A 22,603-nucleotide genomic window follows, 5' to 3' on the forward strand; every position below is an offset into this window, starting at 1 on the left:
AGTATCTGATGTCAAATTTGAACTCATGTCTTCCTGACTGCAAGTCCAGTGCTCTATCCATTGAGCCACCAAAAGTGCCACTACATAGATGGGGTGGTTGGAGGCTTAGGTAATCATCATCTTCATGAGTTTTGCTGTTAGTTAGTTCCTTCAAATTTCTGAGTCCAGAAATTGCCACTAGTCCATCCTCCTAATTCCCCTCCACCTGCCACTCTTAATCAGGCTTAGGTAATGGGGGAAAGAGGTTTTAAATTCCATAGGATAGGAAATCAATAGAAAGAAACCTTCAAGGAGAATGCAGCCCCTGTAGCAGACAGAATGAATGCTGCTGATGACCAACAAGAAAGCTTGTATTTTAACAAGGAGTTTATGTTTTCCTTTGGCCTTCCTTAAATATCTATGAATTGTTTGAAATCCCCACTGACAATTAGCAATATTCTTACTCAAACATAAGTCATTCTGGCATGTTGACCAGGAAAATAAAACGATCAATTTACTAAACTAAAAGGAAACTGTACGATTCTTGTGCAGCTCAAGTCCCTCCAATATACTAATTAAATGGCCTGCAGCGACAGCATTGTTAGGACGTTTATCTTAGTCTCTGCATGGCAGTTTTGCCTTGCTGTTAATCCCATTAGCAGTAAAAAGAACATGGCTTTGAATCTTTCAGTCCCATTAAAAAAAAAACACAACAAAACAGACAATTTGCTTAATATCAGCTGGCATTTTGTAGATGACTAGACTATATAATAGCAAAACCAAGTCAAAAGAAAAAAATTGAATTTTTACTTCTTTTTCAATCTTTAATTACCTTGTAATTTATAACACTTCATAACAAAAATGTATGAAATCAGTGGCCCATTCATCTGTCTACATACCAGATAAAATAACCAAACACACTGAATTGTACTTATACTCTTCTACCTGATTTCTTTTCAAGGATAAACTCCTTAGTAGGATCTGAATATTCCCACCTTCCATAATCTTCTCCATTCTTACTCCTCAAGCCATCTTTCCCTTTAACCTACTACAATTATGCACCATTATTTTCTTAATTCTTTATTCTTCATCATTATCACCCCAGAACAAAGTCATCTCCTTGTCATCCTCTTGTTACTTTATTTCAGTTGCATATGACTCTTTTATGACTCCATTTTGGTGTTTTCTTGGCAAAGATCCTGGAGTGGTTGGCCATTTCCTTCTCTAGCTCATTTTACAGATGAGGAAATGGAGGTAAATAGGGTTAAATGATTAACCCAGAGTCATACAGCTAATGTCTGAGGCCAATTTTGAACTCACAAAGATGAGTCTTTCTGATCCCAGGCCTGACAACTATAGCCACTCTGCACTTAGCATAGTCCCTCTTTCTGTAGAAAGGAGTAACCCTTTTCCAACCCTTTTTACTACTGGCCTTTTCTCCTCTGCCCCTTCTCCATGCCCTATTGAGTATTTATCCTATTGTGAGCAAACTCCATCTTCTTATTATCATTCTTCATAATAACTCTGGGAAATATAGTTTTTCTCTTGATATTACCTTTTCCCTCAAAAGTTTCCTTTTCCCACTCTTTGCAATTTGTAGGGCAACCGCATTCACTCCCACTGATTCAATTTTCTTGAATAAATATGACTCTTAAATTTATAGCTTCTATTCTGACCTTTCCTCTGAGTTTCAGCTTTCCATTTCCAATCACCTAATGGATTTATTCATTAGACTATCTAATTGATATCTCCAAGTAAGCAAACCCCAAACTGGCCTTGTCCTTTTCTCCCTTCCTTAAAATACAGTTGTCTTTCCTTAGCAAAAACAAACAAACAAACAAAAAAAGAATGCAAACCCAAACCAAAAACCCAAACAACAACAAACAGCTCCTGCTTCTGACTTACCTATTTTTATTATTAGTACCACCATTCTCCAAGCCATTTATGCATACACATAGATGCTTCCTATCTCTGCTGCTCTCTCAGTGGATGATTATTAGATTTGCAGTTGCACAAATATTTCTGATTCATTATTATAAGCTCCTTCCCTTTCTGTCACTTTTGCTGGGGTAATAACAATTATCCTCCTGGTTCCCAGCATCAGGGGGCCTTGAGCTTATTATACTTCTAGTTATTTTTAGAAAATGACCTCACTTTTGCCCTGTGGAAGTTAGGGAACCAATTTTCAGGCTACTAGGGAAGTTTTTTCTGACAAGTTCTGCTCAACTAAATCTCTGAGGTTCAATGTGTCTTCTAATGCTCAACCAAGCTGTAGCACTGATGTCTTAAACATAAACAGGTTTCTCAAAAGTTTCACAGTTTCTCAAAAGATGAAATGGAAGCATCTGATCTAAGGTTCAGTTTGAAATGTTTGTATTCATCTCTCATCCTGGATAATACTGCTGTTTTATGCATTTTTTTCAGTTTGCTCCATGGTTTTCTCTATTGGTGTTCTTTTATAAGCTTACAAGGATGCTTTCTATGTTAGACTCTATTATTAGAGGCAGAGTGCTTCAGAAATATAGTTTGAGGATGATATCTCTTTCAAATATATGAAAATGATAGGGAACACTTCACTAAAGCCTCTTGCCTTTCCTTAGTGTTCTGAAAAGCTAGACCTGAGGTTCTGTAGGGTTTCTAGGTTGAATCAAAGCAACACTCTTGGAAGAAGTGTGATGAAAGCTGTTATTACTGGACTTGATAGTAGCCTGATGGGCTTCCTGAACTAGAGTGAGAAGAGACTTGAAAATGGGGAATTTACAGAAGTGAATTTGCAAGGAGCTCTCTAAGCCTTGATAGCTTTGGAATCATGGAAGTAGGTAAACAACTAATTTAACAGAGTAAGAAAATATTCCAATAGTTGTTTGGTTATGTCTGACTCTTGTGTGATTTTGTGAACTTTTGTCTATGGTGTTTTCTTGGCAAAGTTATTGGAGTGGTTTGCCATTTCCTTCTCTAGTGTGCCTCCATTTTACAGATGAGGAATGAAGGTAAATAGGGGATTAAGTGACTTGTCCACTAGTGAGTGTTTGAGATTTGAACTCTAATCCTCCTGACTCTAAGTTTGGTGCACTAGCCACTGTACCACTTAGCTGTCCTAATGGCATTTACTATTATATTATATATGTGTAAATATATAAGGATATATATATTTATAATATATACTATATATTTATGTATTATAGAATGCTGTTAGGGGCAACGAGGTGGCTTACTGGATCAAAAGCCGGGCCTACAGATGGGGGATTCTGGGTTCAAATATGGCTTCAGATCTTTTTAAAAAACCTGTTTGACAACTTTTCTGCCTTGGAATCAACATTAATATCTCTCCTAAGACAGAAGCTAAGGGTTTAAAAAAAAAAGAAAGCTATCTATAACAATATCTTTCTCTTCTCTTGCTATTGCTTTCTTTGTTTATTTCCTACTCTCCTTACTGACTCCTTGGGTTTGCCAGTGATACTGATTGGACTTGCATAGCTCAGTTTTCTGGCTAACAAGGTTGTTAAGTCCCCAATAAAGAAAGTTCCGCTTTCCCCCACCCCCTTTCTCTGACTATCTCATCCCATCTCTGTGGTCTTTCTCCTGTGCCCTTTCCAATTCATTTCACTAATTTTCTTCACTTCCTGCTATGTATCTTCTTTAGCCTATGCTTGACCAGTGGTCACTTATTCCTGTTGGTAATACTCAGGGGCTGAGCTGCTGGCCAGCAATTGTCAGGTGAGAAAAGCTTTACTTGGAACATATTAACCTGCTCTAGAACCAGAGTAACTTAAAAAGGATAACCTGAGAGCTATAAACAGAGAAGAGCATTTTAGAATTAGATTTCCCTAAGCATGTAACCCTTTGCCTATTTTGTACCTTTTTCTGGACTTTATCTATGCAAATCTGTTTAGACTCAACCTCTTTCTTGAACAGATCCCCAGTCATTTTTATCTTCTTTTGGTCATTTTGCCAAGCATTGAGGATGGAACTACTTGAGAGTGTGACTGCCTGATTGTTGAATGCTCTTATTCCTACTACAAATATCTAGCACTTGGTCCCTTTAAAGTAAATTAATATGTCTTTTAGCTCATTGACCTGCTAAGTGATTTATATCGAGAGAGGGTAATGAGGTTCCCAAACCATGTTTCTCTACCAACTCTTCAACGAATATTTATTATGTTACTTCTATGTGCAGACAGCTGTCTTAGGCAATATTGCAAAGATTAAATAACATTGTCCCTGTCCTCAAAGAGCTATTAGTCTTGTAGAAAGACATAGAAATGTAATACCAAAATAAGACATGATATAAGGCCTCCTTATAAGTCCCATGTTATAATATCGAATTCTATATATTATCTAATTATGTAGTATCAAATTATAATGTAATATAATTACATATTTTAAGTTCTCTCTGAAATAATTATTTTTTTACTGATAATTATGAATTTTAGTTTCTGATTTTATATAGAAAGAATAGAGAAAACTTTTTATTCTTCCTTAATCATATAAGCTGTCATTTTAAATGAATTTTTTAAAATCACAACTAGCTTGCCAATGCCAAAGCTGATCGAGGAAGATATAGGTACTTGTATGTAAACATTATGTGTAATACAGAAAGGCAAGTACCACAAAGAATCGTGTGAAATTTAAAATCTAGTCCAGGATTACTTTTTTTTCTTTTTTGTTTGTTGTAAGAAATACCTGTGCTTAACTACCATTTCAACAAGGATGTGTGTTTTGGCTTACCACACTTTGACCTTGCAGAAAGAATGGAACTTAAGAAAAAAAAGCACACCAAAAAAACAAGTTCCAAGCTTGTCACAAACTATTTAGTAAAATGGAATGTGTACCCAAGAGTATATTTTAATAAATACATTAATATTGTTGAATTTTTAGGTACAAAATTTTACATGAACACCTATACTTTAAGCTTTAAAATTTGTGGATTAGTGACTAAGATCCTTACAAATTTCACATGAGAAAATCCAGGATAAAGACCTTGCCTGTTATTCATGTGTATATTCTAAACGAATCCATGTGCATTTCCCCCTGCTTAAAATTCTATGGTGCACTTCAGTGGCATGACAGATCTGTCTATAGAAAAAAAAAGTTACAATGCTTAGACTCAGTCTTGCCAAACAAACAAGCAAGCTTTCAGAAACAGCCCAATGGGGAGGTAAGGGGATGGTGGCCCTCTCTTTCTTGGGCAAGAGAAAAGCTCATTAATTAACGCAATGGTTGAGGTAATAGGATGGAGGCTCTGCACAAACCCTACACAATTGGGTCCCCAAAAAGGAGACTATCCTCCCCCCCCAAATATTTGGCTGAATTAATTTACTTTTGATACAAAGCTTCATTGGAGCCAGAACCACATTTTTCAGTCTTCTATGTTGTATCTGCACTGTGTGGGGCAAATCCTAGGCAAAGGCTTATGTGCAGGAGAGATCTGTGAAGGGTATGTATGTGTGTGTGTGTGTGTGTGTGTGTGTGTGTGTGTGTGTGTGTGTGTGTGTGTGTGTATAGGGGGGAATGTGATCCCAGTTGATTGAGAGAGATTCGTTATCAGCATGGATAGAGACAAGAAAGCGTTCCATTCATTTGGCGTGTCAAACTGCTGACCTCTGACCATCACAAGACTTTGCCTGACGACACCAAGCAGGGCTTTGTTGTTTGTTCAGAGAATGAGCATGTCAGTAACCTTAAAGTCGTTTCAGTTTGGGCTGTTTTAGTTCGTTCCCTTTCTTTTTGATGGCATGGTCTTTCAAAAGGCAGGATTGGAGAGAACAAGAGACCTGCCAAACAAATTTGCCTCAGAGTCCCCATGTCTACAATCACAATCATAAATAGAGCTGCCAGAACCCAGGCCTAATAAATTCCACTCTCCTCACAGCTTATCTCTCTGTGTGTGGGGTGGGGGGAAAGAAGGGGGAAAGAGAGACAGAGAGAGGGAGAGACAGAGAGAGAGAGAAAGAGAGAGGAGCGAGAAGAAGAGAAGGAGAGGGAGAAGAAAAGGGAGAGGGAAAAGGAGAGAGAGAGGGAGAGGAGAGAGTGAGCTTGAGTGGCCAAGAGTTCTCCACTGGCTGTGGTGGGGCTGTTTTTAGTGTCTTTGACAACATTCTTGCTCTGTGAGCAAGGCAAACTAGGGGGAGGGGAATTACTTCACAGTATCAATTGGTCCCCAAGATACCCCAAACTTTAAAGGGTGATTTTTGTGTAAAGTCAAGTAAATGGTTGTATGACTTGTCAGGCTGACATACAGTCATAATGCTGAGGGGGCACTGACAACCCAAGAAACATTTAGAAAGACACCACAACAACTGCAACAAATAGCAAAGCAAAAACTAATTGAGTACATTTCCTCCCTCTCTTCCTTTCCTTGAGCTCTTTCAGTTTTACAAAGCATTTCCCTTAAAATAACACTGTAGGAGTTAGGTGCACAGTGGATAGAGAGCCTGGAGTCAGTGGGTCCTGAGTTCAAAAGTGCCCTCAGATGGACAGAGCCAAGATGGTGGCTTAGTAGCAGTGAAAGCTGAGACTGCTCTGACGATCCTTCCAAACCAATCTTCAAAACTGGCCTCAGACACTACCTAGCTCTGTGACCCTGGGCAAGTCACTTAATTCCATTGCTCAGCCCTTGTCCTTTTGTCTTAGGGTTGTTACTAGGATAGAAAAAAGATTTTAAAAAGCAACAACAAACACTGTAAGGAAGGTAGTATGCAGGGTATTTACAAGTATAAATTTATATATATATTTATATAAAATTTACAAGTACAAATCAATATTAATACATACATATGTGTAATATAAATACAATATATATGCACATACATATACATATGCATTTAGTCTAGATCTCTGATTTCACTGAAGTGGGGAAATCTCAGAGAGGAGACCCTCTATCATGTGGCTCAACAATGATTCTATGTAATCTTAAGGAGCTGTTTGCCTGGGGGCACTAAGGTTAACTAGCTTGCTCAGAGTCACATAGTCGTTATGTGTCCAAGATAAGACTTGAACCTAGGTTTTGACTCCCAAGCCTGCTTTCTCTCCAGCATTCCATGCTACAAATGTTATTATTCACATTTTACAAATGAGAAAACCGGTTTCAAAGTGGTTGTGATTTGCCCATGGTCACTTAGCATGGGCACCAGGATTAAATTTAGACCTTTCATGATTCCAAATCCTTTATTCTTCAATTCTAGCTAAGATGTATAATTTTTTCAACTTTTTTTTTTGGCATTTGACTTTCTACATATTCCATAGTACAAAGAATCCTTTACTATATTTATATATGTAAATAAGGAAATTTGTTGTTCAGTCTTGTCTGACTCTTTGTAATTCCTTTTTTTGGATTTTCTTGGTAAAGATACTAGAATGGTTTGCCATTTCCTTTTCTAACTCATTTTAAAGATGAGGAACTGTGCCAGGGTCACACAACTAGTACACATCCAAAGCCAAATTTGAACTCAGGTCTTCATAACTCTAGTCCTGGCACTCTATCCACCTTGCCAACAAACTGTTGCTTCAAATGCTGGACATGACATATATTTAGCTATGTGAGACTCAGTCATTTATTCTCTCTTAGCCTCATTTTTTTTTTTTGCATTTGTAAAAGTAGAAATAACAACCATACTGTCTACCTCACAGGACTGTTAAGATGATCAAATGAGCTAATATATGTAAAGTACTTGGAAAATTTTAAAGCGCTTTGTAAATGTGAGCTACTCATTTTTATACATGAGAATTTTAAGCACAGAGCAGTTGAATCACAGATTCACAGAATGACAGACCTGGAAGGAATGTAGAATTTATCTACCTAGCTTAACTGTGCCATTTTACAGATGAGAAAACAAGACCAGAGATGTGGTGACATAACTAGATCATACAATTAGTAAATAACAGAGCCACAATTTAAACCCAAGTTTATCTACTTGATGTTCAGTGTTTTTAACACTAATGCCAGTGTTCCTCCTCCTGCTCTGTAGTGGACATTTATAATAATGTTAATAATGTTGTGATACTATAATAATTCATACTTTTATAGGTCTTGACAGTTTTCAAAGCATTTTCATATATGTTATCTCACTCATCATAATTGCTTTATGATGTAGGATAGGCAATTATGCCCATTTTACAGATATACCTCTGAAAAGTAAAAGTCTAGCTTAAAATCATGCAGCTAGCTACTCATATCAGAGTTGAATCTAGAACCCACAGCATTCTTGATCCCTAGTTTAATGCTCTTTACTTTGGACCACAAGTGAAGAAAATTGTTAAATAATTTTAAAAAAGGCTCTATTTGTTTTTTGGGTGTTCTTAAGGTAATATCAGGTCCTTCCTTCCTTCCTTCCTTCCCTCCCTCCCTCTGTTCCTTCCTTTCTTCCTTCCTTTCTTCCTTCCTTCCTTCCTTCCTTCCTTCCTTCCTTCCTTCCTTCCTTCCTTCCTTCCTTCCTTCCTTCCTTCCTTCCTTCCTTCCTTCCTTCCTTTCTTCCTTTTTTCCTTCCTTCTGAAACTATATATAATTTTTAATGATGGGGAGAGGGGAAATCCTTAGGTCCTGAAAACATCTCTAGCCTATAAAATGTCCTTTAAGGCAGGGACTATTTAATTTTTGACTTTGTATTTCTACTGCCTAGCATAGTACTTGACACATGTCATTTGACAAATGTTTATTGAAATTAATAGACCAAAATAATTCTTTTCTATTTCAAGAAAATGAAAGGAAAGATGATCCTCTTAATTTAACTTTTGTATGTTGAAAGACTGGTTCCAAAATTAAGACAAGGGGATTGCGGTCATTTCTCTAAGACTTCAGTGATGTTTGTCTTTTGATTCCCATCTGATGTTTTCATCAGCTTCCTGGAAGTCTTACTTTTTATGAGATATACATTTAGTTGGAGGGTGATACTGAAAGGAAGGTTATTAATAGCTCTGCTTTAGTCTAGGGATGATGGAGCATGGAGGTTGTATTCAATACTGTTCCATGATCTGGAATTTGATATTTAATAATTTTACCAGTGACCATTTTTTTACTTGCTACATTATATTATATTACCATTTTATAACACATTACTAGTTGTTATTGTTCTTTCACTCAAATTGTGTATTTAAAAAATCATGCATATACGTAATGGCAGATGTTATATTCCTCTGGTAGAATTCAAGTTTCTTCAAGATAGCTTTTTCTTTCTTTTCTTTTTGCTTCTTTATCTCCAAATTCTTGTTGATTGAACTGAACATATGTTTCCATTCTTTCTGTAGAATATCCAGTCTGTGAGCAGCTGACTTGTGCCAATGGGGCATGTTATAACAACAGCCAGCAGTGTGATGGGAAAATAGATTGTCGAGACTCCTCTGATGAAGTCAACTGCAGTAAGTACCATGCATTCCTTGATATGTAACTGACTCTCTTTTTAAGCATGATGCATATTCTTCCTACAAGATAGTGATTAGATTCCTTATCAACTTGGTTTTTATGTTGGAAATGAAACTAACCTTTTTTCCCTCCTTCTTCATCTTGTATTCCAGCTCAGAGATGCCTGAATAGCCAGTTTCAGTGTGCCAATGGAGAATGCATCCCTCGATCCTTTGTCTGTGACCATGATGATGACTGTGGAGACCTGAGTGATGAACATGATTGCAGTATGATGATTCTGTTATTTTGGGCCCTGTTATTCAAGGCTAACATTTTTAACCACCCTTTTCATTCATCTGAAACAAAAGGGGCATTAAGTTAGATGGCTTTTGGAGCCAGAAGATAATTTAGGAACTTTGCCAAAAGTATTTGTTAGCCATGATGGTGTGACTCTCAAAGTCTCTTCCAAAGATAATCTATCATGAGGTGGCAGAAAGATGATGGACAAAATTTGTTTCCTCCCCAACGTCTTCATTGTTAAAGCTTCACATTGAGTTTTTATTGTTGTTTTTTGTACATGGGTGTATCATGGGCTAGGGAATCGAAATTCTCCCATTTTCCAGGAATAGAGCTGACACATTTTGGCATAGCATAAGAATGAAAGAGTGTAAAATATACTTAAGTACTTACTATATGCAGTATTGGAATTAAAGATACAAAAATGAGACACTTGGTAGTGTTCACACTGAAAAGAAAGGTGACATATGTTGTTGTGCTTCAACCTTTAGTTAGGCTGGCCCTCACAGTTAGTTGAAAATCCTTATCAGTTGAAAGCTGAGAGCCAATGAGGGAAATTCTGGGACAGATAAGGAAGGTATGAATGAATGAAAAAGCACTCACTATGTGCCAGGCACTATGCTTTGTGAGCTCCTGGAGGGCAGGGTCTGTCTTTTTAATTTTTTTTTGTATTTCCAGTGTTTAACAGTACTTGGCACAAAGCAATTAATGAACACTTCTTATTAACTTTAAGTAACATTAATAAACATTAATTAACTGACTATTTTGTCCAATTTTCCACAAGGAATATTAATAAAATAGTAAGACAATCCCTTTTTTCAAAGATTTCTAATAGGGGAGACGAGATATTTGGAGTTTACATTGGATGAAAAATGGCCCAGTGGTCCTTATGTTTTGCAAGCAAACCATGTGGTAGGGCTGTCTTCTTCATTGTTATTTCCATGAATAAAATCACATTTCTTCCTGATGTTGAGCCATTTGATGGTCCTGAGGATTTTGGTGATGAGAATTTTCTTTCATGTATCTTCCTTAGCTGTGGTTTCCTAGGAGGCCTTGTTACACATATTACTGTTACATTTACAGAAGCAGTTGCTAGATTGTCTCCACATGAGTTTCTATCCTAGAAGATGGCTACAAGAGTGTGCAGGAAGCATAACTGTTATTGGTTAGGGAGGAAGGAAGTGGGGTGGGGAGGGTAGAATTGATATTCCCAGGGTCTTTTCTCCATTGTAGTTGTTCTCATAGATGACAGCTAAGGGGGCCAGGCTAGAAGCAGGGCAAATGTCCTGGGAGAATAGTCCTATTTTTAGGACTCTTAAACATAATATCTTGAGCTTTCTCAGTAGAGTAGTAGAAGCAAAGACACAGAAGAGGCCCTTCATATGGGGGAATCAGATAATAATGCTGACCAAGAGGTACAAATGATAAGAACCTCATTGCCGATGCCTAGAAAGAATGCAAGGATAATAGACAGAAAGTAAGGGTTACCTAACAAAAATTTTGAAATTTCAGTAATTTACTGTAACTATTTCTATTCCTAGAGGAATATTCATAGAATTTATGATTTTTTTCTATGTTGGGACTTTCCACTATGGAAACTCCTTCTATTACTAAAGATTGAAACCCATATATGACTTAGTACTTAGAGTTTTCTGGGGAACATAGATATCACCTGACTTATCTAGTATTACGTAGCTAGTAAGTTTTGAATTTAGATATTTTTATATCTAAATATCTAATTTGAAGATTTGAATCTAGATATTTTTAATTCTAAGAATGCCACTCTAGTTAGTATTGTACCAGGATACGGTTATCATTTCCATATTGTCTTAGAGATAATGCATCAGTAAATCAAGGAATCTTTTAATCTATTAAAAAGTTGGACCAGGTGGCCTTTAGAGCTATGATCCAGTGTCTACATCTAACTATGACCTACATCCTGTGACTTTCAGTAGAGATAATATTATCAATACCTTTTTAATGAATGAAAGGAACTCAATTCTTGCAGTACATTTTCTTGTAAACCCAGTCCAGTTTTATTATATGAATGGGTCAGCAAGATTCCAAGGGTAATTGAATCATTTGGCTTTGGAGCAGATTCCATTTTCAAAAAGAGATAGTAATGACTACATTTGGGATTGAAATCACTGATGAAAGATTCTGTGCAAATATCAGTCTTACTTTTGAATGGTCACTCAGTTATACAGCTTCTAGAACTACCAACTCCTTCTCCAATTCAAGATAAATTTCCTTCATGTGAACACCCAGAATCATTTGTTTTCATTCTTTCATCATTTTGATTAGAGAAATAAATGACTTCATCAGCTCTAGAAGTTCCAGCTGAAGGGTAGACCTTAGGTCAGGATAGAAGTACATTTCAGTAGAGAAAGCATACCTGGGTCCATATAATTTACTACTTGTATCACTTTGGGCATGGCATTTTTTACCTCTGATTTTAGGACCTTTATAAAAGGTGGAACTTGGATTAGATGATTTCCAAGGTCCTATCTCCTTTCCGATGTTATTAACTCATGATTCTAACTTCATTATTCTGCATGGTTTATATCAGAGGAGTGAAGTAGTTGTTCTCTCTTTTTAGCTTATCAAACATGCAGAGGAAATTTCTTTACTTGCCCAAGTGGCCGTTGCATTCATCAAAGTTGGGTTTGTGATGGTGATGATGATTGTGAAGATAATGAAGATGAAAATGGATGTGGTGAGTAGAGGACTTCTCTCCCACAGGACTCTTCCTGTGGCAAAATATGTTCTTTCTATGTAAAATGCCTTTCAGGAGGGTGTACACTCTGTTTTCATATTAGAATTAAAGACATGCAGAGTTGTCCCTTAAGTGGGTGGGACTGAGGTAATTCAATTACTGGAGTGACAGCAACAATGGCCTGGATATTTTAGAGCTAAAAATTAAAAAAAATGTTAAAAATTGTTTTTACATGTAATTGGGGAAAAATAAAATATTATTTAAAAAAGAAAAACAACTTTGGCAGGTGTAAGAATTATGATCAAGATTCAAGAGAGCCAGTGATAATGAAGCATGATTCTCATCTTTTGATAAAGAGTTATTATACTAGAGGTAGAGGATAAATAAAACATTTTTGGACATGGTTAGAGTGTATTATTTGTTTTGTTTAAATATGCTAACTTCTTGCAAAGAAAAAATAACAATGGTCTGGACAGATAGCAATGGAATGGAAATTCAGGTATTTAAAAAGGTCTAACTTTCATATATATATATATATAATAATTTGGATAAATTTCCTTGCCGTCACTAAAGCATATTGGGAAGATTTATTCTTCTCACATCTATACCATCCTTTCTCCCTCTATAGATTAGATATGTACTAACTTAATTCAACTTTACTTAAATATGTATTAAACATTTCTATCCCAGATAAGATCTGGGACATCCTTTTCCCAATTGCCACATTCACAGATAAATCTCTACTTCCAGAGAAAGACTCTCAGTGTGTTAGGCATATCACCGAGGGCTCTGGAGGTAATGATCTATTGCCATTGGCTCAAATCTCTTCTTATGTGCTTCCTCCCAAGAATATCAGTTGAGAATTACTTTACCCTTCCTTAAGGGTATTTACTAAGGTATTATCGTGAGAACAGTTTGTACAAAATATCCTCCTAGAAGTCTGTGACATACTTTCTCAGAAGTACATGAAGAGTCTGGAGGAAAGAGAGCTCAAGCTTAGAAAGCACATGTGACAGAGGAACTTAATCATAGTTTCTAGTTGCTAGAAGTCCTTTTCTCTTATTCTTAGAGTATTCAAGAATGAGTTCAACATGCTCATTCTTCTAAGCAAGATGAATTTGTCCAGTGTGTTCTTCTTTCCTGATGCAAACACTATGTCTACAGTGTGTTCCAGGGGAATGATGCTAGATGTAGTTAGAAGAGGAGAAACCCCCAAATCCTCCAGACCCCTCAAAGCTTGTAAGATCTTCCTCTAATGGGAAGGTTGGGGATAGGCAGGATATTCAAAGCCAAAGCTGAATACTATATTTCAGCTTTTCAAATCAATAAAGTCCTGATTGGTAATTTAGAGGTGGGTTTTCATCGAATTTTGTCAGACTATCCAAACATGATTTTTGGGCAGTACCACTCCAATTTGAAGGATTTTTTTGCCCTTACTGTAAAGCCTGTGATCTCACCTGGGTAAGGTAGTTTCGATCCATTCTTATATACCTACTCTCTTCAGGCTAGACTCTTACCAAGTTTTTGCCCTATGTACTACTTATCACTTGGAGAGATGCTTTGATATTTGTTCTAATTCTAAAGCCCCATATTTGTCTTCTTTCATCAGGAATACTAAAGTATTTCAGACAGTCCTGATTACACAGCTTATTGTTCAAATTAGAGGTGTCAAACATAGGATCTCAATGCTCCCGGGCAGCTAGAACTGGATTAATAGAATTGGGAAATATTTAACAAAATAAAAATTATATCATAAAAGATAACTTTACATTTAAAAATTAAGTCAATATGTGACTGGCAGGAATCTGTATGTATGTATGTATTAGCAGTCCCTTTTTTTTGTTGAGTTTGACAATACTGGTTTAATTCAATGAGTCTTCTGGGAGAGAGAAGAGAAGAGATTGTCCTGCCAGTGGATTATGTAAGCCCATGTACTTTTCTAACTACTTGATTTTGGACCATTTCCTCAACCATTAATATCTCCATCATAAGCACAAAAGGGTAAGAGGAGGAAGTTGAACACAAATTAACCAGTTTTGTTACTTAGGGCTGATGAAAAGTTAGTAGGGGAGCCATTTTAAAGTATGGGACAAACATGATTTGTGCTTTTGTTTTACTATGTGGTTCATAGCATCCCATTACCCTGGACTAAAAAATAATAAAAAAAGAAATTAGAACTTTGCTTTTCTGGTATAAAAATACTCAGCATCATCTGAAATGGTTTGCATATTTTTCTTCTCTTCTGTTCAGAAAGTGGTCATCACGAATGTTACCCAGGAGAATGGGCTTGTCCAGGGTCTGGGCACTGTATACCCATTGAAAAACTTTGTGATGGGACATCAGACTGCCCTTCTGGTGGAGATGAGACCAATGTGACTGCAGGCAGACACTGTAGTGAGTATGACAGGTGTCAGGAAGATTTCTTGGGCAGCAATGAAGAAGATAATGATAAGTTGGATACAAGAAGACTATTTGACAGTAGACAATTAGGATAGTAAAGGGAAGAAGAGATGAGGGAGAATAGAGTGGTAGTGGTTAGACTAAAGAGGAGGGAATAGTTGTGAGAGATATTGTGGATATAGAAGGAATAGAATTTAGCAATTGATTGGAAGTGGGGTAAAGGAGAAGGAAGAATTAGCAACAACTTCAATGTTATGGGCCTATGTACACACTATTATTTTACTTTGATTATCATAGCTATCTTAATAACAAGTTTGATTTACAAAAAAGACCTTTTGGAGATTCCCTCCATCTTTTTTTATATATGAAGATAATACAATTAGCACATTGTCCAATATTGATATCTGGCACTTATTTTGCAACTTAAAGTTTGCAAAATGTTTAAAGTATTGTCTCATTTTATCCCCTGGCAACCCTGGGATATAGGTATTATTATTATTATTATTATTATTATTATTATTATTATTATTAGCCTTATTTTACAAATGAGGAAACTGAGGTAGACAAAGGGTAGGTGACTTGATAGTAGTTGTCTGAGGCAGCATTTGGACTTCCCTGATAGTAGGTCCACTGTGCCATGGGATGCCAGCAGTGAATTTTGAGAGTTATAATATTGCTTTGTGTTGGGCTAAAAACATTAGATTCAATTTAGTTAAAAAAAGTATTGAATTTATGCCTACCACATGCAAGTCACAATTACAATTTTGAATGCCCCTGTCCCATACTTCCTGACTATAGAAAGGAAAAAAATCCATTACTTTTTAGGAAATTTGGCTCTATTTACTGCATGGCTAAAAGTACTTTTTTTTGTTTAGATATATCTCAGTGTGCTACCCTGAGCTGTCAGCATCGTTGCCACTCTTCACCAACTGGAGGGATTTGTTATTGTCCCCAGGGTTATATCATCAATTCCAATGACAGCCGGACCTGTGTTGGTAAGTCACAAATGGGAAAGTCCATGTGTAGTAGTATTTATGGTTTTGATGATGGAGTCCATAGTCATTGATATTAGGGAGTTTTTACATGTGGGTAGAGGTGATGACGTGATAGTAAATGACAGAGTGGTCTTTGGTGAGAATTTTGAGAGTGGCAAAGTTAGAAGTTAGGAAATCCTAGCCAGGGGTCCCTAGGCCAGTGTAGATAAGTGGAAGATAAGAGGTAGGAATTCTGTGTTGCTTTCCTTCTTACCATATTTGGAACTTAAATTAAGAAAAAAAGAGGCTTTTAGGACGATGACTCTTCCCTCTGAATACCACTGATAGTGACTGGCACAGAACTAGACAGCCATACATGCAAATGCTTTCCCAAATCTGTTATGAGGATGTTAAAAAATACCGAGATCTCTGAGACTTTTGGACATTTAATTAAGCAAATTAACTTAAATTCAACAAATATTTAATGAATATCTTCTGTGTCTAAGAAGGAGTAAGAAGGAGTAAGGAATATGCAGAAATGAATAAGACAGAAGAGTTTTGCCCACCAGGTAAGAAGGAGGATGTCTATCATTTCATCCGTTTCAGAGTAGAAATTCCTTTTGTGAATGCAAATTGGCAACTTGCCCTTAACTTATAGACACAGGATCGTAAGATCTGAGGCTTAAATCTGGAAGCAACTTTTGTTGCTTGATGTGGAAGAGAACTCCTTTCTTTTATAGATAAGGAAACTAATGCAAAGGAGGTTACAGGACTTGCCCATGGTCATGTAGAAAGTAAACAAAATTGGGATTCAAACTCAGTTCCAAATTCATCACTCTTTAACTTAATCATTGTGCCTTAAAGAGTTGCCGGGGACACTGATAAGTTAAGTGACTTACTCATAATCACACAGAAATATGTCTCGGGGATCGGAAGTGAAGCCAGCTTTTCCTAACTCCAAGACCAAAGATCTAGCCACAAGAAATTTATAACCTAATAATTGAGGCAGGTACCTTAGTGAATTGTAATGTAATTTTACAATAATAATGTAAAATTATAATGCAATTTTAGTGATAGAGGAATCAGATTTACATGTTGGTATTATAATTTCTCAATTATTAAAGGTCTCTGGGTCAGTCTTATTTATTTATTGTTTTCTTTCTCTAATCTCCTGATGTATTATAATGATTGCACTGGAGAGCAATTAGTACAGCCACCTGGGAGAGGGTATAGGGAAGGGAGGGATGATAAAAGGAATATCAGTCAGCATTGTTCCTGGGAACATCTGCTAAGGGGAGGCAAGAGAAGTTATGTGCTAAAGAATTCTGGGATTTCTTTATGGATTCCTAAAGGACATGTAACTGAGAATTATTTTGAAGCATTACTTTGTCCTTTGATAGGACAGGGGTAGACCTAGACTTGTGATTCACTGGTAGAGGGAACTCCTGGGTAAGGAAACTTTCTTTACCAACACAGGTCAGCACCTTCTCTGAAATGTAGTCTTAGATAGTTGTCCAGGGCACTGAAAGGTCCAGTGACTTGTCCAGAGTCACATAGTAGTACATGGCAGAGGATGGTCTTGAACTCAAGTTTTTTTGGCTCGATGACTACCCTTAGAATGCATTCTTCCTTTTATATTGTCAAATTCCTTGGTATATCTCTGGATACCAAGGAATGAGCCATAATTATTCCCATTATTGGAAAGATATTTTTTGCTGAGATTGGTCCACTCTGGGTGTATTGAAGGCTTGACAAAAGGAATCTGAATTGGGAAAAAAATCTCAATTTTCTCTCTCAGTTCTTTAATTTTAGCTTGTTGATCTTTTGAATGTTAGTGATTTTCTTATCTACTGAGAGCAGAGAGCAAATATTTTGAGATGCCTGGAAAATATTCTGATTCCAAGTGCCTTGACCAAATAATTTAATATTGTGAGCTACTCATTCCATGCTTTTTCCCCCTGTCTTAGCTACCTGTCAAGAGAAAATTTTTTTTAAAATAGCAAATTAATCCATTTGCAGTTATCCCTGTAGTGTACAAAGTAGATATGTTTAGGTTTTTCAGATCAGGGTCATATCCTCAATAGTGCTAGCAACCATGCTATTCCCTTTTCAGGTGGTAGCCCAAATTTAATTTTTCTTCTTTATATATGGTTGTTCTGAGACCAATGACCATTACTCTAGCTAGACTCTGAGTGATTGATCCTTAATTTGCTCTTTCAGTTAAGCTTTTAAAATGATGTTTTTAAAATTTTTTCTTTGGCTATGCCATCTTTTATTTTATTTTTATATATAATATAATAACATAATATATATGATTAGTTATAAATATATAATAAATTATAATAAATATACTTATCTAAGAGAAATAAATTCTCACATTAATTATGTCCCAAATTCTATGTCTCATTCTTTTCCCCCCCAACTCCCTCTGACCCTTCCTGCATCCCCAACAAGGCAGGTAATATAGGTTGTACATATAGTATTATATAATACATATTTCTCTGTCTGTCATTTATGAAACAAGACATATTGCTTACACTAGAGAAAAATTTATGGAGGAAATAAAATGAAGAATAGTATGTTTCAATTTGCATTTGTTTGCAAGTGTTTTATAATTATATCCATACAATTTATGCATTTGATTTGAAAGATATACTCCTAGGTGTTTTATTCGGTGGTTAATTTAAATGAATTTCATACTATCTCTTTTTGTAGGACATTGTTGTGACATATAGAAATGCTGATGATTTATGTGGGTTTATTTTATATCATGCTACTTTGCAAAAATTATTGATAGTTTCAATTAATCTTTTAGTCAAATCTCTAGTATTTTCTATATATCATCTTTTCATCTGTGAAAAGAGTTTTATTGCCTCTTTGCCCACTCTGATTCCTTTAATTTAATTTTCTTCTCTTATTGCTAGCATCCCTAGTGCAATATTAAGTAATATTGGTGATAACAGGTATCCTTGTTTTACACCTGAACTTATAGGGAAGGCTTCTAACTTATTCCTATAGATAAAGTCTGCTGATGGTTTCAAAATATATTATTATAATCTAAGGAAAAATAAATTTATTCCCATGCTTTCAAGTGTTTTTAATAGGAATGAGTTGTATTTTGTTAAAAGCTTTTTTTAACCTATTGATATAATCCTGTGATTTTTGTTACTTTTTGGTGATGCAATCAATTATGTTAATGGTTTGCCTTATATTAAACCATCTCTGTATGCCTTGTATAAATCCTATTTGGCCATAATGTATACTCTTTGAGATATATTGTTGTAGCTATGCTGGCTAATATTTTATTTAGAATTTTTGCATCTATATTCATTAATGAAACTAGCCTCTTCATTTTTGCTTTACCAGGTTTAGGTATCAACACCATATTTGTTTCATAAAAGGAGTTTTGTAGGACTCTTTCTTTACCAATTGCTCCAAACAATTTATTTAATATTGGAATGAAATGGTCTTTAAATGTTTTTTAAAATTCCCTTGGAGAATCCATCTGATCCTGATTTCTTTTTTTTTTAGAAAGTTCTTTTATAGCTTATTCAATTTCTTTGTCTAAAATAGGTTTATTTAAATGTTCGATTTCTTCCCCTGTTAGTCCAGGGCTTTTTATATTTTTAAAAAAATTCATCCATTTCACTTAAATTATTAAATTTGTTGGCATATAATTTGGTAAAAATAACTCCTAATAATTGTTTTGATTTAATCTTTGCTAGTGGTACATCTACCATTTACATTTTTGATGCTAGTGATTTGGTTTTCTTCTCTCTCTTTTTAAAGTTAAATTAACCTGTGGTTTATCTATTTTATTGTTTTTTCCTCCCACAAAGGCAACTCTTAGTTTTATTTATTAATTTAATGGTTTCAAATTATGTTTTAAACATAAAATGGATGCTTTCCATGATAACTGGATGGGTCTTTTTCCACAGGGTTAACCTCAGGAATAGGTAATCCAGTGCCTAGGGTTAAAAGGGGATCTGTGGTAGAGAATTGAACAAAATAGAATAGTCTTGACATAATACTTCTTGTCAACCATTCAGGTGTCTCTGGAGATCTTACTCCATCAGTGAAATTAATGCTTAATGTCCAAGCAAGTCACTACTTTTTATTGTTTTTGATCAACAGGATCTAAAAAAACCCTAAAAAACTAATAAAAACAAGATAATAATAAAAGCCCAGTTCCATATTTTGTTGGGGGCAAGCAAAGTTATCTCCTATAGTGGGATCATTGTGGGACCAAGAGTTGATATTCGACCTGGTGGCACCATTAGAATGGCAGGATATTATTCAAGAGAGCAGTATGATAATCATAACTGACATAGAGGGCTTTTGAGTTTCAGAAGGACTTTACACAATTATCTCATGATTCTTACAAAAACCCTTTAAAGTATGTATTATGGCCATTATTATCACCATTTTATTGATGAGGAAACAAATTAAGAGACTTGAAGTCACTCGCCTCTGGTCACACAGACAGGAAGTGTCAGGTGGAATTCAAACCCAGACCTCTTCTGGGGCCAAGCCCAATTTACATTTTGCAATATAGCATGCCACCTCTAATGAAAAAGAATAGCATTTTGACCTAAACGGAGTTTTTTTTTGTTTGCTTTTTTTAAAGTTTTTTTAATTTTAGAGACTCTTTGTTAAGGAAGCAGTTGGAAGGAGGGGATCAAGTAGGGTGGAGAAAAGAAAGTGGGGATAAGTAAGGGGAAAGGAAGAATTAAAAAAAAAGAAATAAGTTACTTTTTCCTCATGTATAACAACTCTTATACACTAGAAATGCTTGTCTCTTCCCACAAATGGAATTATTTGAGAAATAAACAAAATGATCACAAGAATGACATGCATCAAAATATTAAAAAGGTTCTTCTTTCCCTTGTGTGGTTTAGCTGTGCCTTCAGATTCCAGAATTTGGCTTTAGACCATTTGTTAGCAATTAAGCAGGGGTTTTCTGGCTTAAATAGCCTGTTTCCTCTTTTAATCTGGGAAAGATGCTAGAATCTTGTTCTCTTATTATTCCACTCATAATTAATGATGAGATTTAGGAAGGTTTTCCTTCACTCATTTCCCATGCCTAGTCTAGAAAATAAAACCTTATTCTAGTGACTAAAAGTTAGATGGCATAGTTAAAAGTTGTTGTTGTTGTTGTTGTTTTTAAATTATTGGTAAGACTCTAAAGGGAAACACTTGCTGTCCAGGAGATGTTAGGACTATTTGCTCTTAGGAATTTCTTAGTCACATTGCATGCTGGTCTGCAGCTTCCCATCGCTATTCTGTCTCCCTGAGTGACTCTGAACACTCAGCCAATCTCCTGGTTCTTGTATTCAGAATCAGGTGGTGTCATGACCTGGGGATTTCTACTTGAATGTCCTGTCCTTGCCTTTTCACTGGGTAGAATCTTTTGGCAGAGCTGCTGTGCATGCTTAGTAGAGCGCAGATAGGAGGTGGCCAAGGAAAAGCTTTTTCTACCCTCATTAACAATGAATGCAGAATTTCTGAATGGAATTGGGAGAGAGCAAATTCTTTGAAATCAGGTTCAATTCAATTTATTTCAAGAAATGTTTATTAAGTACTTGCAATGTGCAAGGGACTGTGCTAGGCAATGGAGACAAGAAGACTGCACCAAAACAGGTTTCCTTATTTCATGTTATATTCTGTGTGTGGGAGTTGGCACAATGAGCAGGTTTAGATCTACTAGTGTCTGCTAATGGGATGGTGAGATCTCTTGGTGTTTGGCATTGTGTGTAGTCACTGGGCAACATGGTACCACCTAAGCTTTACAATATTTGAGTCAGGTCTGAATGAATGAATACCATATATTCATTTGAACACAGATATCTATCTGGACAGACCCTGAATGTGTGGGCTTATAGTGAATTTGGGGGTGTTTTTTGGACTTAACCCAAAGGAAGTCCTTGAATAATTTGTTCTCTTTTAGGGTCTTGCCCTTTCCTCTTTGATCTGAGTTCTTGTTATTGTCTTGAATTCCTAGAAGCTTACAGAGGTGATTCAGGGTTTAGAAAGTAGATTGAGAAGCCTCTATAGTTCAGTTATAAGTTATAATTGTAATGGATTCAATTTTTATGATCCAAAATACAAATAAATGGTAGAGGAGTGAAATAGAACGCATTCACTTTTAAGTATCTTTTCCAATTCATTTTACAAAACAACTATTGTTACTTAAATTTGAAAGTAAATTTAAAAAGGGCAGCTCCGTGGCCCAATGGATAGAGCACCAGGCCTGGTATGGAGAGAAGTTGAGTTCAAATTTGACCTCAGACATTTCCCAGCAGTGTGGTCCTGAGCAGATCACTTAACCTCTTATTATCTCTCTATATATTGCCTTAGTATTGATTCTAAGGAAGGTAAGGGTTTAAAAAAACCAAACAGAAAGTAAACTAAAGAAGACTTTCCAAATTGGACTATGTGACAAAATGTTGGCTTTTTCAGCAAAATACTGCCAATTTCTGCTCTCCAATTCTCAAATCTAGCCACATCTAAAAAAAAATTCAAGTTTAAGTCTTACACTTCAAATAAATTAAGGAATATTTTGCCTTTGTTCCCAACACGTAGAAATGATTTAGGCATCATGGTCATTAGATGAAGTTGATATTCATGAATAAGTCATCTACTGTTTACAATATGCTGAGGAGTTATCTTTTATTTTCTGGCCGACAACATAGCTCTAGTTCTCTTTGTGGACCTTGTGAAAGTTGCAGTGGTGGAAAATGAAGTAGCCCATGGTTGGTCTTTGGTTTTCCCTTTAGAGAAATTCCCTCTCAGAATCTCAGAATCAATTGACTTGTTCTAAACAACAGTAGGAAAAGAATGATTGCGTATACAAAAGATATTTGAGTACTTTAGAAATAAACAGACAAGTATTTTTCTACA

At 35.9% G+C, this 22,603-nt stretch overlaps 1 protein-coding gene across 1 annotated transcript in view; it reads left to right on the plus strand.

The window, feature by feature from the left end:
* The window catches only part of LRP2 (LDL receptor related protein 2), a 255,109-nt gene that overhangs the window by 62,716 nt on the left and 169,790 nt on the right, over window positions 1–22,603 (plus strand). The window contains exons 5-9 of the mRNA XM_044669095.1: window positions 9,223–9,333; window positions 9,490–9,603; window positions 12,213–12,329; window positions 14,580–14,723; window positions 15,605–15,724. Coding sequence (XP_044525030.1) covers window positions 9,223–9,333; window positions 9,490–9,603; window positions 12,213–12,329; window positions 14,580–14,723; window positions 15,605–15,724 — 606 coding nt within the window. The remainder of the gene's footprint in view (window positions 1–9,222; window positions 9,334–9,489; window positions 9,604–12,212; window positions 12,330–14,579; window positions 14,724–15,604; window positions 15,725–22,603) is intronic.

This window comes from Gracilinanus agilis, chromosome 3 (assembly GCF_016433145.1).
Source record: "Gracilinanus agilis isolate LMUSP501 chromosome 3, AgileGrace, whole genome shotgun sequence".
Taxonomy (NCBI): Eukaryota; Metazoa; Chordata; class Mammalia; order Didelphimorphia; family Didelphidae; genus Gracilinanus; species Gracilinanus agilis.